At 39.2% G+C, this 18,053-nt stretch overlaps 1 protein-coding gene across 1 annotated transcript; it reads left to right on the plus strand.

The window, feature by feature from the left end:
* The first annotated feature begins 11,604 nt into the window (after positions 1-11,604).
* On the plus strand, positions 11,605-12,174 carry IFN-ALPHA-14 (interferon-alpha-14). The gene is given in 1 exon segment (NM_001166318.1): positions 11,605-12,174. A coding segment is annotated over 1 exon segment (570 nt).
* The last annotated feature ends 5,879 nt before the right edge of the window (positions 12,175-18,053 follow it).

Genomic DNA, 18,053 nt, shown 5'->3' on the forward strand with positions numbered 1-18,053 from the left:
ATGTCCACTGGGTATTGGAGTTGGTGATTTCCAAGCAATTCCCTGAATTGTAAAGGATGGGAACCAAAGTGATCAAATGGGAAGAGGGCAAAGAATGAGCAAAGGACTTGAAGTTGAATTGTTTGATCTTAACCTTAAGAAGGTGAGAAGACCTGAAAAGGAAAATGAGATGGAATGGTCATAGGTTAACAGGATAAGAGAGAAGGGTGAGAAGACTGTGTGTAAAAGACGGACACTGCTTAGAAGATGCTATATATTCATTTAAACTGAAAATGGAAACTGCACCTCCTTGAGAAATTAGATGGCACTGGTCACCTAAGTGAGAGATGACTGGGTGGGATTCATCAGCAGAAACCATCCTGGAGAACCTGGAAGGATGATGACAGATGAGAACTCTCCCTGTTTTCTTCACCTGGGGAGTCATTTTATTACTTTCACTCGCCTCATGGTCAGATTTGCATTTGCTTTCCTTTGACTTGAGTGCATCCAAAGGCAATGAGAGCTTTCTAAGAAAGTTGAGGGAAGAAAGAAAACTATGACATAGTGAAAATTATGGAAACTAATGGTATGGACTGTTTTATGTTTCCCCTTTTACCTCTCTATTTTGTTTTCTGTTTCAAGGTGAAACAGAAATAATTCAGAAGCTGCAAGACAGCCCTTGCCAGAAAAATACTACTAAAAGGGAACATGTATAAAGTTAAGACTCTGGAATCAGCAGTGAAAGGAAGGCTACTGTTTTCTAGCATCATGTGCCTTACGTCTTCCCTGCCCTGCACCTTGACTGTGACATGGAGAATCATGAATCAAGAGGCTCCGTAGAAATGTACTCAATGATCTAATGACTATTCATTATTTAAGTATAAGGTTCTGAATGGAGGTTAACAGAGGCTTGTGGTGTGAGGTCTGATGGAAAGTCTAAGAATATCCTTTGTTAATCATAATTTTGACTAATTTGAACTCTGTGCTCATGATACAATGGTGAATAAGATATAGACCTTTCTCCTATATTGGCTTCTTGAAAAAAAGGTCTAATAAAGCCATTTTCAAGAATGACAAGGCAGCTTGGCTGACATGCCTCATTCACATTTCATAAAGAGGACCGAAACAGAGCCAATGACCAGAGGGAAACAAAGTCATATTCCTAGAAAATTCTCACCCTGAAGGCCAATTTACCATAATTCCTTTTACCCATATACCATGTTTGACTTCCAACAGATACTTGCCACACTGAAAGGGAAAAAACACAGTTTGAAGAGATAGAGCATGTATCAGAACTAGACCCAGACAGAGTATAGAGTTAGGAATTATCAGACCAGGAGTTTAAAATAACAGTGCTTTTTGTGCAAAGGGCTCTAAATTACCTATTTATTTATTCACCTACTTCATCTCAGTCAGACCATGTATGCTATTTAAAATTCTTTTGTACATACAATATCATGAACAACTTTATACTGTATTCAAATCTAACAAATAGGCTTACCTTTATCTTTATCAAATTATTTTCTTGGTTAATTTATGAAATTTTCCCTAGAAGACATCTTGGAGTTGTTTATTCTCATATAAAGAAATAGTTTAAAATTGCAATCTACACTAAACATTGGATGATTGTATTCTACTCAATTCTTTCAGTTGATTATATTTTTAAAGCTTCACATTCTTACATCAGATAGGTGATAGTTAACTTACCTGCTATAAGAACACAAATATCAAAACTCTTCTTTTGGAGCTTTTAGTTTGGCAGAGAAAAAGATATAAAAGCAATAATTATGCTAAATTATTTCAATTAAGCTTCCTGTTTCAATGAGAATGAGAGAGGCAAACAGATTCTCTTGCCATAATCTCGAATGAGGCCTCTCAAGAAGGGGAGAAAGCAGATGTGCCCCCCCCCCCAAAAAAAACAAGACAGATTTCCCATTGGTAGACAGGTATGTGACTCTGGAATCTGCAACAATGGATATCCTGGAGATATTAATTTGCAACTTAAGTATGTTTAGAAATAAGGACATGGTAAGGAATATCCTTCCTTATCAGCAGACTGGAGAATGAAAAGATGACCTAAAGCTTATGAGGACCTTGAACTTTTAAGCCTGACACAGAGAAGGAGACTCTGCAAAGGGCACAGAGATGGAGGAGCCAGTGCAGTTAGGAGTCAGCCAGGGAAGAAGAACCTTCAGAAAGCACTGAAGAAGAAAACAAAGGGAAATTGCACAAGATGAAACTTTAATAATTATTTAATGGGCATAGTGGATTCTGTATTGAATCTAGATGCTGCCAGGACATACATGGGATTCTGGGGGACACTTTACTTCCTTGAGCCTCAGTTTCCTCAAATGTAAAGTGAAACTATTCCTAGAGCTGTTCTGAGGAGTAGAAAGTATGAAACATTCAAGAGCACTTAGCAGCGTTTCATCCACTGAGTGAAGGTAAACAGGTAGTGACTATTATCTTGTTTTCATATAAATAGAAAGGGAAGTAATGAATTCTCCTACCCCTTTCTCAGTAACTGACTGCACAACACTGACAGTCTGCAAAACAGAATTGGGAAATAGTGTCTCATCAACCATATAGAATTGTACACACAATAATATAATACATATACATATGTGGTATACACATACAAAACATATATACCATAAAATATACTACATAAATTATACCACATATCTATCTGCTGATCCTCATACCTGGAACACTTTCCTCTTCCTCTCTGCTTTCCTGGATCCCATTCTTGCACTGCAACATCACAATACTTTCCATCTTCCCAGTGCGGAAATCCTCATTCACAGGCTGCATTAAGCTGTACTGTCCATTCACACAGCTGTTTCCTTTCTCAGGGTTTCTGGCTGTCAATTTCCCCTTAAGACAAGAAAGTCACCAAGTGCAAGCAGAAGTTGAGGGAAAGTTCTAGGTTTCACTAGAGCGTGACTCCATATTCTCTGCCTGCCAAGCACTGCAGGTCCAGACTGTCCAGCCTCCAAGAAACACAAGAAATAGAGGGAACCCTGCCCAACACTGAACTTCAGAGGAAGCCGGGAGCTCAGCTGTGCCTCTATTGGGTGCTTCCATGTGCTGATGGCATCAGGAGGGTCTCCTCTGGCTCAGGACTCTCATTAGCTCAAAAAGCCCAAAGCCCAGGATTTATGGAGGTGAAAGTCAGCAGCAGCTGGAGAACTTGAAACAAGAACAGAGATGTTTAAAGCTTTCACTGGAACAGCAGCAGATCCTCAGGACAAGGAACAACATGGATGAGCTGCACAAAGGCAACATTTTTTCTGGAACTTCCCTTTTCCGAGAATGAGAAGACTGAAGTGGATGCTGAGAGCACAGCGATTACACTAATTCCAGGGGACAATGCCATCCAGGGAATTTCTTACTTTCCATCATGATGTGGCCTCTCTGAAAGATGAACAAAATAAAACAATGCTTGAACAGAAAGCATACAGGCAGGGATTTTGATACACTTAGGAACCAGTGGGGTAGAGCCCTCCCAGGAGGACATGCTGTGCTCAGCAATGTGCACACTGGAAGATGACAACTTCTCAAAGCAACAAACACCTTTATGTAATTTAGGCAATTTGGAAAGTGGACATTAATGGATCAGTCTCTTTTCTTTGCAGCTGCTGCATACTGCACTGGGTAGGGTCATTTAAAGTCAAAGGGATTGCTGGATCAAATGGTAGTTCTATTTTTAGTTTTCTGAGGACTCTCCATACTGCTTTCCATAGTGGTTGCACCAATCCAGCAATCCCACTCCTGGGCATCTATCCAGAGAAAACCATGACTCACAAAGACACATGTACTCCAATGTTCACTGCAGCACTATTTACAATAGCCAGGACATGGAAACAACCTAAATGTCCATCGACAGAGGAATGGTTCAAGAAGATGTGGTTCATATACACGATGGAATATTACTCAGCCATTAAAAAGCACGAAATACTGGCATTTTTAGCAACATGGATGGACCTAGAAACTATCACGCTAAGTGAAGTCAGCCATACATGAGACACCAACATAAAATGCTTTCATTGACATGTGGAATCTGAAAAAAAGGATGGACTGAACTTCTTTGCAGAACAGATGCTTACTCACAGACATTGAAAAACCTATGGTCTCCAGAGGAGACAGTCTGGAGGGTGGGAGGATCTGCTTGGGCTGTGGGATGGAAATCCTGTGAAATCAGATTATTACGATCATTATACAACTACAGATGTGATAAATTCATTTGAGTAATTAAAAAAAAGTAATTAAAAAATAAATAAATAAAATAAAGTGGAAGAGCAAAAAAAGAAAAAATAATAAAGTCAAAGGGACATTTCAAGTCTTTTAGAGGTTTGGAAACCTTCCAGAGAATTAGCATCCAAACAATAAGCAAACAAACAGTCCTAAATTACTGCAAAAAATGTCATCTTATCAATGAATGCTGTTTAAATAATATTTTATTTCAATCCTGCAGTATTGTTTTGTGATGCTTTAAAAGGTTGAGACTAGAAACATGAATCAAGACATCTATTCTAAGAAGTTTTTCTGATTATTAAGTTCAAGCCAGACTCTTTCTCCTTAATAGCCCCTTATTTTTCTTTTTTTCCTTTTGGGTTGCTCTGGGGTATACAGTGTTCCCCAGGCTAGGGATCAGATCAAAGCTGCTATTCCACCTAAGCTGCAGATGCAGGGCGGGGGATCAAACCTGTGTCCTGGCTGATCCAATTGCACCACAGCAGGAAGTCCTAAGCACCCTTAAAAACCTCTACTGCTTCTGTCTAGGAATCGAATATGCTCTTCCACCTTGGTCATTCAAAACTCTCATTAAGATCCATGTCTTAACCATTAGTTGGAAAACTAAAGAGAAGAGACTTCACTGGGCTCTCAGTAGACAACAGAAGGTCCAGTCTGGGCTGGAGTGAGAGGCAGAATTGTCCTCTTTGGGAATGAAAACAGCAGGTTGACCTGAAGAAGACTCCTGGGAAACCAGTGAGGCCCTTGTGGACTGAACAAACAATGAACATCATGCGAGCTGGGAGTTCAGGTATTTGGGAGGATTTCCTGAGGACTATAGCCTGGAGGACAACTATAAGGATCTGCTCCAGGGAGCTGGGGGTGGGGGGAGGTCAGTATATATATATGATTTTGGCAAGTAAAATGCTTGCCATCAAGGACACATCTTGGCAATGCTGCTGCTCATCAGGAAAAGATGTCTCTGTTCATGACTTTACTGCTTTTCTAGGTGTAAGAAGAGGTAAGAAATTGGGCTCATAAAATTTTCTGCTGAAATGATCAACTATCTGAAGGCCTGATCTGTCAGTTTTCCCAGAGCACAGAGTGTCTCCTTCCTGATCCCCACCCTGACCTCCTTTCAGGGTGTATTAAAGTTCAGGGACTCCATTCCTGTGGAACCAGATGGAGAGGGACTTCTTAGTTGTCACCCTGAAGGAGGAACTTCAGAGCTCATATGGGCAAAAACTGTCAGTTGCTTTTTCTTTATTCTTAAAGTCATAATAAATATCAAGTGTTAAACAGACTCACAGTCTTTGAAAATAAACTTATGGCTACCAAAGGGGACAGGTGGGGGAGGGCTGGACTGGGAATTGGGTATTGGCATACGCACACTGAGGTGTATGGAATGACTGGCCAACAAGGACCTGCTGTAAAGCACAGAGAACTCCACCCAACACTTTGTAATAATCTATGTGGGAAAAGAACCAGAAGGGGAACAGATGTATATACATGTTTAATGGAACCACTTTCTTGTACAGCAGAAATGATCACAATATTGTAAATCAACTAAAATAAAACTTTAAAAAATGAAAAAAACCCATACATTAAAAACTGTAGCCATAGAAGAAAACACATTACTTGTAAAGAATAATATGATCAGATAATATCTTGGCAAAAAATGATGAGAGCTAGAAATCAATGGGGTGAAAGCTACAATGTTCTAGATCCAGTGAATGCCGACAGAGAATTCTAGGCCAATAAAGACAAAAATCATTCAGAAATAAAGGGAACGTTAAAAATCCCCCCCAAAGTAAATAAATAAATAAATATCTATTTATAAAACAGAAACAAACTCACAGATTTTAAAGCCAATCTTATGGATTAAATAGGTGAAACCATTGCAGGCAGGGAAGAATTGGGAGGATGGGAAAAACATACACAACTACTGTATAGGATAGATGATTAATGAGAACATACTGAATGGCACAGGAAAATATGCTCAGTAGTTTGTAATAAAGTATACTGAAAAAATGGATATATTTCTACATATGACTGATTCCCTCTGCTGTACAACTGAAACTAATACAACTTTGTAACACAACTGACTCCAGTAAAATTAAAGATAAATAAATAAATAAACTGCAGGTGTCTGCTGTTGGAGGGGTAATAAAATGGAATGGTAAAAAATTCACTTCAGGAGTTCCCATTGTGGTTCAGTAGGTTAAGACCCAACTACTATCCATGAGGACATGGGTTCAATCCTTGTTCTCTCAGTGGGTTAAGGATCTGGTATTGCAGCAGGTGTGGCTTACGTCGCAGATGCGGCTAGGGATCTGCTGGTGTTGTGGCTGGTGCATGAGCTGGCGGCTACTGTTCTGATTCAACCCCTACCCTGGGAACTTCCATATGCTGTAGACATGGCACTAAAAAGACCAAAAAAAAATTATTTTACTATATTGTGATGAAGATATCACTCGTGAAAACTTAGATTTTCTTGTATTTTCAAAAATCTACTCACTGCTAACTACTAATAGAGATAATAGAGATTTTCAATATTTTTCATTAGAACTTAAAGTCACTTCTCTTGACTCAGACCACACTCCCTGTTGCCCTACAAAACAACAGACAGCAAACATTGGAAACTGAAATGCAATTAACCATCTTTTGTCACCGGATTGTCTTCTTTCTAATTATTTCCTTCATTCCTAAAGATGGTTTTTCCACCCTTCACCTTCTTTAATGGTCTCTTTTGGACAAATCACTGCAAAGCCCCTCACTCAGGTTTGTCCTTAATACATTTAGTACACTTGAAAGAGCCCATTCATCCAGATTTATATTTCCCTCCAGATGTCTAAGTGAATGTGATCAAAAACAGGGCCAATGAGAGGACTGTGGAAACATTTTAAAGCACTTTCAGAGTGGTTAGTCCAGAGTTCCCTTTGTGGCTCAGTGGTTAACGAACCTGACTAGTATGGATGAGGATGCGGGTTCAATCCCCAGCCTTGCTCAGTGGGTTAAGGATTGGTGTTGCCGTGAGCTGTGGTATAGGTTACAGATTCTGCTTGGATCTGGCATTGCTGTGGCTGTGGTATAGGCCAGTGGTAGTAGCTCCAATTCGGCCCCTAGCCTGGGAATCTCCATATGCCGAGGGTGCTGCCCTAAAAAGACAAAAGACCAAAAAATAAAATAAAAACAAAAACAAACAAAAAACCCAAAGTTCTTAGTCCATGATAAATGAGTTATAAGGTTCAGTTATTACTTTTTAATATCATAATTACTCTTATCCAGATTAAGATCATGATCTTCTGGAATCATCTAATTCCCTTCCTTGTAATTCTAGTTTTCTCCAAGCACTCTTTTCATTGCCTGAGTGGATTTTTCACCTAGACAGATGCTCAGCAAGGCTGATACCCAAGATCCTGCCAGAGAGGGTTAGCCTTCTACCAACTGGGGTTCTGGTTTCCAGCTTATTGTAAGCGGACTTCTTCCTTCTCTCTTCAAAACGGATCGCATGAGGATTAAATTTTAAAAAATTCACGTGGCTCATTCTACAAGTCTGAAGGCAGTCACGTGACCCAAGAAGTGTGTCTTCTTTGAGCCTCTGGCAGAAGCAGCCACATGCCTGCCTTCCTGTTGTACATACTGGCCTCACCCTTCCCCTCTGCATAGCCTTGTCCCCATCTGCACTGCACTGAAGTTTGCCAACTTAGAATATGTCATTGGGTCAGGGGAAAACCACTTCCCTTCTTTCATAGTCATGACGTTCAGACTTACATTTGCTTTCTCTTTGCCCACAAAACAACGCAGATATTACTTTCTAGGAAAGGTGCAATGAGAAACAAAAAACCTCAAGTCTGGAAAATGAAAGAGACTGTAGTCCCTTTGCCTTTCTTTTACTTCCCTTTACTGCTCTTACCTCATCATGAATCCAAACTACTGTAGCAGCAGCAGGACTAATCTTGCCCAATCAGCCCCTCAGTGAACATAGTTTATAAAAACTTTAAGTGAAGAGTCACACACACGTAAAGGAAAGAAGGCAACTTCTCCCAGACACAGAGGGAGAGAGAAGCCCAGGGGGATCCACTGACTGAACAACTGAAGGTCACTGGATTCTGTGCCATGAGCTTCTCAAGAGAGACAAGATCATCATTGAATCTCTTGCCTCAGCTTCAAAACTTTGAGCTTAACAAGTGTTCAGTAGTCTAAGTAACAAACGGAATAATAAAATTTGTATTTGGCAAAATACAAATTATGTTTCTATTCAAGGTAAAATGTTAGCAATTGGATAATGACTCCACTTCCTTAGAGAGAATAAACATTTGCTCTCAGCATCTGAGGGATGCTGACACGTTTGATACCTGAGAGGACACAGGTCAGGAGAGGAGGAGGTCACTGCTGAGGACCAGGGTCCTTCAGGCAAACACTCTGGGGGCAAGAGGTGGGGGAGGCCCTGGAGGATAAGTTATTTTGCCAAGAAATAAACAATCCCCTCTGCAGAGAGGCCCTAAATGTAAACACAAACTCTAGGAGAGGCATTGCTAGCAGGACTGTGAGAGAGCAGAGCACAAGTTTCCACCCTTAGAGCAGTGCCTGCGGCATTTTGGAGAGAAATCCTTGAGCACTGGAAGGGTTTTGCAGAGAACCAACATTTAGGATAGTTGTCTGAAAAAACATGGTTGTTCTGTTAATCATAGAAATGAGATGAATAGTCCTTCTCTCATCCTTAGTTAGTCTCAGACCACCTCTGGTGATATCAAGACACAGATTTTTTTAAAAAGTTGTACAGACCAGGACTTGGGTTAAAAATATGAATCCGGGCGAGGGTGATAAGTTAAAGGACATTCCTGTACTTTCAGCTGTGGAAGATCACCAAACTAATTTTAACTATTTCCTGGGAGAGTATTAGGGTAAAGTAAGCAAATACTTTCCACAAGTATGAATTATAAATCAAGAGTAAGAATTTTTTTTTTTTTTTTTTTTTTTTTTTTTTGCTTTTTAGGGCCACCCTGTGGCATGTGGAAGTTCCCAGGCTAGGGGTGGAAGCAGAGCTACAGCTGCTGGCCTACAGCCACAGTCAAAGCAATGACAGATCCGAGCCAAGTCTGCGACTTACACCACAGCTCACAGTAACGTCAATTCTTTGACCCACTGAGTGAAGCCAGGGATTGAACTTGTATCCTCATGGATCTTAGTTGGGTTAATTAACTGCTGATCCAAAATGGGAACTCCCAAGATAAAGAACATTTAAATGCAATATTTAAAAAAGGAAAATTCTAAACCCACATCATGAAAAAAAATACCAAAATTTTAAAGATGATATTGACCCTGCACTTGCAACTCCCTGAGAATCATTCAAAGGGAGCTTCCTAGTTGCCAGTGACAATATGGCAAATTCCACTGCCTTTAAATTCTTACTAAAAAGTTTTAAAATGGTCTGATCTACTAAATTTCCCAAGAGCTTGTACAGGAAATGAACTCTTTCAAACCATAGAGTGAAGGTGGAGTCCTAGAAACAGTGTTTCAGTAACCTGACTTAAGTAGTATTAAAAACTGGCACAGATCCAGGAGAACTTGTCAAACATGGCAACTCTCTCAATTATAACAAGTTTAAAAAAGCAATCTTGAAGATATTAATATTAACTTAACACTTCCAATAAAGCCTAGAGAATAAAAATTATAGTAAATGATTGCTTTTGTTTTTTGTTTTTTTTGGTCTTTTGTATTTTTCTACGGCCACACCTGGGGCATATGGAGGTTCCCTACGGGTACAATTGGAGCGGTAGCCACAGGCCTATACCAGAGCCATAGCAACTCGGGATCTGAGCAGAGTGTGACCTACACACACCACGGCTCACAGTAAGGCTGGCTCCTTAATCCACTAAGCAAAGCCAGGGATAGAACTAGCAACCTCATAGTTCCTAGTCAGATTAATTAACCACTGAGCCACAATGGGAACTTCCACTTTTGGTTTAAAATAAGCAAAGTTCTGGAGTTCCTTTGTGGGGCAGGAGCTTAAGGATCTTGGCATTGTTACTGCCATGGGTTGCATTATAGCTGTGGCTGAGGTCCCATCCCTGGCCCTGGCCTGAAAACTTCCCCTTGCCATGTGCTTAGCAAAAAAAAAAAAAAAAAAAAAAAAAAAATTAAAGTTTGATATAATGGTGTGTTTTAATATTCAAATATTTTTAATATTTTAAAACATTTCAATACAATATTAAAAGATAAAAATAATTTAAAGGTAATTTAAATTAAATGGATATCAATTATATTAAAAATAAAGTTAAAAATATAAAAAGTAAGATGCTACGAGTTTTTAAACATTCCTACTTTTCAGTTCTTCAGAATTTCTCCTAAGGTTGTTCAACACATCAATAATTATGTCAAGGAGTTCCCATACTGGGGAGTGGAAACTAATCCAACTAGGAACCATGAGGTTTGATACCTGGCCTCACTCAGTGGATTAAGGATCCAGCGTTGCCATGAGCTGTGGTGTAGGTCGCAGATGCCGCTCGGGTATGATGTGGCTGTGCTGTAGGCAGGCATCTGCAGCTCCAATTAGACCCTTAGCTTGGGAACCTTCATATGCCATTGGTGCGGCCCCAAAAAGAAAAAAAAGAAAATTATGTCAAGTGCTAAATAGAAAAAATTTGAAAATATCTATATGACTATTAGCCAGTGAAATTAAAAAATATTTTCTAATATGAAGTAAAGTTAAAAGTTAGGTAGAACAAATATGATGAGAATAATTTAAGTCTTTCAATGATTTTGACCAGTCTTGAATCATTTTTAAATATATCCATACTTTGGTATTATTATATTATATAAATTTTATTTTAATATGTAATTTAATGTTTTTATTTATGTAAGTCAAATATTACACTAAAAGTCACTCTGCCAACTTAGTTTGCAAGATTTAAGTATAAAGGTAAATTAAAATTCAATAGCTATTATGTTTCATTCATAGCTTAAAACTTTGTGTCATTCCTAACTGTTCATTGAATATAAACAGTAAGCTTTGTACTTTCTTTTTCTATCGATAAAATAGAGATATCCATGGACTATATAAATAGATACACAGTATGCCTGTGTTTACAAAATTTCATGGGGGCACAATGAGGAAAAAAAAAAATCTAAAAAGGCTCTGTAGAGAGAGGAAGGGAAGGCAATAATGAAAAAGAAACGGCTGAAAAATGTTGCCCTAACCCATTTGGAGAGTGCAAAGTGAAAAGCAGAAACAGAAGTGGAAAGTAAGAGGGGACATTCAGAAAATGGAAATGAATGTGTTCCTATTTAAGACACAGGCCTGAGGGAAGGTCTTCAGACATCCTAGAGAGCAGGGTCACAGAGTCACCCCCCTCAGCCAGGACAGCAGCATCTGCAAGGTCCCCAATGGCCCCATCCTCAACTCTCCTCACGGTCCTGGTGCTGCTCAGCTGCAATGCCATCTGCTGTCTGGGCTGCAACCTGCCTCAGACCCACAGCCTGGCTCACACCAGGGCCCTGAGGCTCCTGGCACAAATGAGGAGAATCTCTCCCTTCTCCTGCCTGGACCACAGAAGGGACTTTGGATCCCCTCATGAGGCTTTTGGGGGCAACCAGGTCCAGAAGGCTCAAGCCATGGCTCTGGTGCATGAGATGCTCCAGCAGACCTTCCAGCTCTTCAGCACAGAGGGCTCGGCTGCTGCCTGGGATGAGAGCCTCCTGCACCAGTTCTGCACTGGACTGGATCAGCAGCTCAGGGACCTGGAAGCCTGTGTCATGCAGGAGGCGGGGCTGGAAGGGACCCCCCTGCTGGAGGAGGACTCCATCCTGGCTGTGAGGAAATACTTCCACAGACTCACCCTCTATCTGCAGGAGAAGAACTACAGCCTCTGTGCCTGGGAGATCATCAGGGCAGAAGTCATGAGAGCCTTCTCTTCCTCCACAAACCTGCAAGACAGACTCAGGAAGAAGGAGTGACAGACACCTGGTTCATCTCGGAAATGCTTCTCACAGACTAACAAGCCCATACTTCCTCCTGTGCTGCCATGTCACGGCCCCTATTTCTTCTGTCATCCTGCCGTGAACTGAATTAATTTGTCAAAGGTTTTCAGGAGTATTGAGCACCATCGTGTTCTGCTCTACAGGCACTGGTTCATTACAGATGCCCTTGCTGCTCTATGTATTTATCTATTTAAATATTTATTTATTTCTCTAAAGATTTATATGGATTCATCCTTATAGATGCCCTTGCTGCCTATTTATTTTTCTATTTAAATACTTATTTAACTATTTATATGATTTAAATTATTTTGGTTCATAAAGTATTATATGTACTTTTACATTAGAGTTAATAGAAAAAATATGTACTTTGTATTTATTAATTTTTGTTGATTAAATTTTTACTATAGAAAACTTCTTGTATTTGCTTTGTCTTTATCAAAGAAACAATAAGCCTGCATGTGTAAGCTGCCTAACACTGGTTGCTATAACTCATCTACCCAGTATAAATATATTCTCCTTAGAAGTAAAAGTAGACTTCCTCTAAGTCAGGTTGTATGTTATCCTCAAGACACAGAAGTGAACATAATAAATCCAACTCTGCTTTTTTCTATTTTTGATTTTTTTCAGGGAAATAAACCAAAAAACAATGTTATAAATTTTTAAATATTAATTATTTTTAAATGATACTAATTAGTATTAGACATGAATATCAATTATGTTTAATGCTATAATGAGAAGAAGGGAAGAAACAGAATTTCATCACCAAAAAGGGATCAAGCTGTGTGATGATATAAAAATAAAACCATTAGGTGTTATCTATAGTTAACTTGTACACATTTGAGTGTAAATGTCTACTGGAAAATTTATAAGCAATTTCATGAACTGTAAAACATGGGGCAGAAGAAGGGAATCACATGTAGAGAGAGTTCAGCCCAAGAAAAGGGCTTAAATTTGAGTCCTATGACCTTAACCTTAAAAGGGAGGGGATGCCACAAAGGAAATAGTGGGGATGGTCATATGTTAAGAGAACAGTGGAGAAGGGTGAGGACACCATGACTGAAAGACTGAACCTGCTTAGAAGACTCTAAGCACTCGTGAAAATGTATGTGGAAAGCACCCACTACACTGCAATGGTAGATGGAACTGGTAGCCTTAGTGAGAGCTTGTTCCATGGAATTAATCAGCAGAATCCATAGTGGGGAAAGTGGAAGGGTGATAAGGCAAAGACAATATTTATAGAAAATAGGTTTGAGACATTTGCCATCTAAATTGGAGGACAGATATAGGGTGGGACCTAGAATAGAATATGGGTGATTTTTTTTCTCTGCATTGTTTTCATTTTTGACATGTGTTTGCTTCAGAAGAGAGTTCATGGATTTGATGAATTGATGACTCATATTGATGTTTAAATTTGATTTACATAAATCATGACATGTTTAATTGCTTACAATGATAATTTATCATTATTTTGATTAATATGATGTTGAATGTTCGTAAGCTGCTCTGTGCTTGAAACCATCCGCCACACGGGAGACAGATGGACCTGACCTCAGTGAGAGCTGATAGAGGATGATAGGAGTTGACAAGAACGCTCACTGGCAGTTCTTCACTTGGGGAGTCACTTCACTACTTTCACTCAGCATAGTCAGATGTGTATTTGTTTTCCTTTTGCCTCAGTGCATTCAAATGCAATAGCAGCTTTCTAAGAAAGTTGAATGGAAAGGGAAAATAAAGGTTTATTCAATATATAAAGGGAAATAAAGCATAGGCCCTTTATGTTTCCATTTTTAGGTCCCTATTAAGTTACTAATCTCAAGATGATAGAGAAAGTTATTTGGAAGTAGCAAGACAAACTTTGCCCAGAAAAATACTAAATGAAAAAGAACATAAAAAAAATAAATTCTGTGAAATCAGGAAAGCAAAGAAGGCTAATTTTGTCTAGCATCATATGTTGTTCATATTCACTATGAGATGAGATATGGTGAACCAAGAGGCTCAGAAGAAAGGTACTAAATCGTACAGTGATGCTTAAAAAGTACTGCCATGTGAGGATATGATGGGAGGTCAGTGGAAGTTTCTGATGTGAGATCTGATAAAAATCTAAAAATTCTTTGTTAATAATTATTTTGTATAATTATTAGAACTCTGTGCTCATGATACAATAATGAAAAAGATGCAGGCCTTTCTCCTATGGTGGGTACTTACCAAACAGGTCTAAGAAGGCCATTTTCAAGAAGACCACTCCAGAAGGATAAGGCAGCTTGGTTGCTATATAGAATAAAAAGAAGAAACGGAGCCCATGACCAGAGCAAAAACAGTCAGATTCCTAGGAAGGTAAATGTAAATGCTCATCCTAAAGGCCAATTTACCAGAATTCTGTTTACTCTGTACAAAATGTTCAACATTCAGTGGAAACTTAGCATACTAACAGGTGAAAAATACATTTGAATGGACAGAGCAGGGAGTTCCCATTGTGGCTCAGTGGGTTATGAACCTGACTAGTATCCATGAGGATGTGGATTGACCCCTGGCCTGGCTCAGTGGGTTAAGGATCTGGAGTTGCCCTGAACTGTGGTGTATGTAGAAGATGCAGCTCGGATCTGGCCTTGCTGTGGCTGTGGGGTAAGCCAAAGCTGCAGCTTGGATTCGACTCCTAGCCTGGGTGGATTAGACTTCCATTATCCATGGGTGCAGCCCAAAAAGAGAAAAAAAAAAAAAAGAGAGAGCAAGTATCAGTAGACTCAGACAGAGTAGAGAGTTAGGAATTAACAGACCAGGAGTTTAAAATAAAAGTGATTAATAAGCAAAGGGTTCTAAAGCATCCATTTATTTATTCATCTACTTCATTTCGGTCATAACATGCATGTCATTTAAAATTCTTTTGTTCATGCAACATAATGGTTAAACTTATAATGTGTTCAAATCCAACAAAGTATTTTTACCATTATATTTTATCATATTATTTTCCTGTTTAATTTATCCAACACTTCCCCAAAAGACATCTGGTGTTGTTTATTCTTACAAAAAGAAATAACAAAAATTTACCATCCATAGTAAAAATTGGATGATGAATTATACTCCTCATTCATTTCTTTGAGTTCTTGATTATATTTTAGAACTTTATATTCCTACATCAGTTATGTGATAGTTCTGAGAACACAGAGGTGAAAAAAGTAAATACCAAATATCTTCTTTTGGAGCTTTCACTTTGGAAGCGAAAGAGATATGAAAGCAATAATTATGCTAAATTATTTCAATTAAGTTACCTGTTGCAATGAGAGAAAGAGGCAAAGGGATTCTCTCATCAGAATCTCGAACGACACATCTCAAGAAGGGGAGAAAGCAGATGTGTTCTAGAAAGTGCCCAAGAAACAGCTACAGACAGATTTCCCATTGGTAAGTCCATATGTGGACTCAGAATCTGCAACAATGTACATCCTGAGATAGTAATTTGCAATTGTTTGTTGCATTATTTGGAAATCAGGACATGGTAAGGAGTCCTTTCTTAGCAGTAGAATGTAGAATGAGAAGATGACCTACAGCTTATGAAGATCTTCAACTTTTAAGCCTGAGACAGGGAAGGTGAGCCTGCAAAGGGCACAGAGATGGAGTAATCAGTGCAGTTAGGAGTCAACCGTGGAAGAACAACCTTCAGAAAGCACTGAAAAAGAAAACAAAGGGCTGGAGAATTGCATGAGATGAAACAATTATTCATATATGATAAAAGATTCCACATTGAATCTATATTCTTCCAGGACATATGGGTGATCCTGTGGGACCACGTTAACTTCCCTGAGCCTCAGCTTTCTCAAATATAAAGTGAAACTATTCCAAGAGGTGTTGTGACGAGTAGCCAATCTAGAACGTTCAAGAGCACTTAGAGTATCACTCACTAAGAGCTAAATAGGTAGTGGTTATTTTCTTGTTTTCATACAAATATAAAGGGAAATAATGAATTCACCTACCCCTCTGTAACTGACTGCAAAACACCGACAGTCAGCAAAACAGAATTGAGAAACAGTGTCTCATCAATGATATGCAATTATATACAAAATATAATAAACACCCACATAAATGTATGTATAGAGTATCCATGCATATAAAGATACTATAAAATAATACTGCATATATAATAAAGCATGTATCTATGTGTTGATTCTGACACCTGGCACACTGCCCTCTTCCCCTCTGCTTTTCTGGATCCCATTCTTTCACTCCATCACCACAATCCTTTTCTTCAGGTAGGAAATCCTCATCCACTCTGCATTAAGCTGTACTGCCCATTCATACAGCTGTTTCCTTTCCCATTAGGGTTTATGGCTGCCAATACCTTCCACCAATTGCAAACAGAAGTTGAGTGAAATTCTAGGTTTGTGAGAAAACCCCCAGATGAATGTCCCGGACTCACCATTGACAACAGAAGGTCCAGTCTGGGCTGGAGGTGAGAGGCAGACTTGTCCTCTTTGGGAATGACAAGAGCAGGCTGACCCGAAGAGGTCTTGTCCACTGAACAAACAATGGACAACATGAGAGCTTGGAGTTCGGTTATTTGGGAGGACCTTCTGAGGTCAGCTTCTCTGACAGCTCTAAGGAACTGCTCCAGGGGGCTGCGGGGTTGGGGGGAGGTCAGTGTATATACGATTTTGGTAAATGATGAACCCGCCATCAAAGACACTCTTGGTAGAAGGTTGCTGATCATCACGAGCAGCAGATGTCTTTGTTCATGACTTTACTGCTTTTCGAGGTATAAGAGGCAAGAAACTGGCTTCATAAAATTTGCTCCTGAAATGATCTACTATCCGAAGGCCTGCACTGTCAGTTTTCCCAGAGCACAGAGTGCCTCCTTCCTGATCCCCACCCTGACCTCCTTTCAGGGTGTAGGAAAGTTCAGTGACTTCATTCCTGTGGAACCAGGTGGAGAGTGACACCTAAGTTGTCATCCCGAAGGAGAAACATCAGAGCTCATATGGTAGAAACTGTTATGTGTATTTTCTTTGTTGTTAAAGTCACAAAAAGTAGCAAATCCTAAAAATAAATAGATTTCAGGAATCTGCATTGGAGGGTTAATAAACTTATTTTACTATGTATCACTAAAGAAATCAGTCATAAAATCTTCCCTTTTTTGAATTGGCAGAAATATTTACTCTCTTCTAACTAATACAGATTTTGTCTATTTTTCATTACAATGTAAAGTCACTTCAGACCACAACGCCTGTTGCCCTACAAAGCAACACATAGCTACACTCTGGCATCTGAAGTGCAATTAAGCATCTTTTGTCATCACATGCTCTTCCCTCTGATTATTTCATTCATTCCTAAAGATTATATTATTTTCCAACTTTCCCCTTCTTTAATGGGCTCCTCCAGACAATTCATTGGAAGCCTCCTCACTCAGGTTTGCCCCTGTATATTAGGTACATCTGTCCATATTTATATTTTTCTCCTGTTGTATAAGTGAATGTGATCCAAATAGAGTTAATGAGAGAATAGAGTTAACATTTGAAAAAATTTACAAAGTGGTCAGTCCATGATAAGGAAGCAATAAAATTGTTATTACTCCTTAACAACATGATTACGATTATCCAGATTAAGATCAGGATTTTCTGAAATCTACCATTTTCCTTCCTTGTAATTCTAGTTTTCTCAAAGCACTGTTTACATTGCCTGAGTGGATTTATGAACTAGACAGAGGCTCAGCAAGGCTGATCTCCAAGATTCTGCCAGAGAGGGTTAGCCTTCTAGCAACTGGGGTCCTTATTTCTAAGCTTTCTTAACACTCTCTCTCTCTCTTTTTTTTTTTTTTTTTTTAGCGCCCCCCACCCCCCCCGCCCGAGGTATATGTGAGTTCCCAGGCT

The sequence above is a fragment of the Sus scrofa genome, chromosome 1, assembly GCF_054392235.1.
Source record: "Sus scrofa isolate SSC_HxYL_T2T_F1_AM1 chromosome 1, Sscrofa_HxYL_maternal_Yorkshire_Landrace_v2.0, whole genome shotgun sequence".
In the NCBI taxonomy this organism is placed as follows: Eukaryota; Metazoa; Chordata; class Mammalia; order Artiodactyla; family Suidae; genus Sus; species Sus scrofa.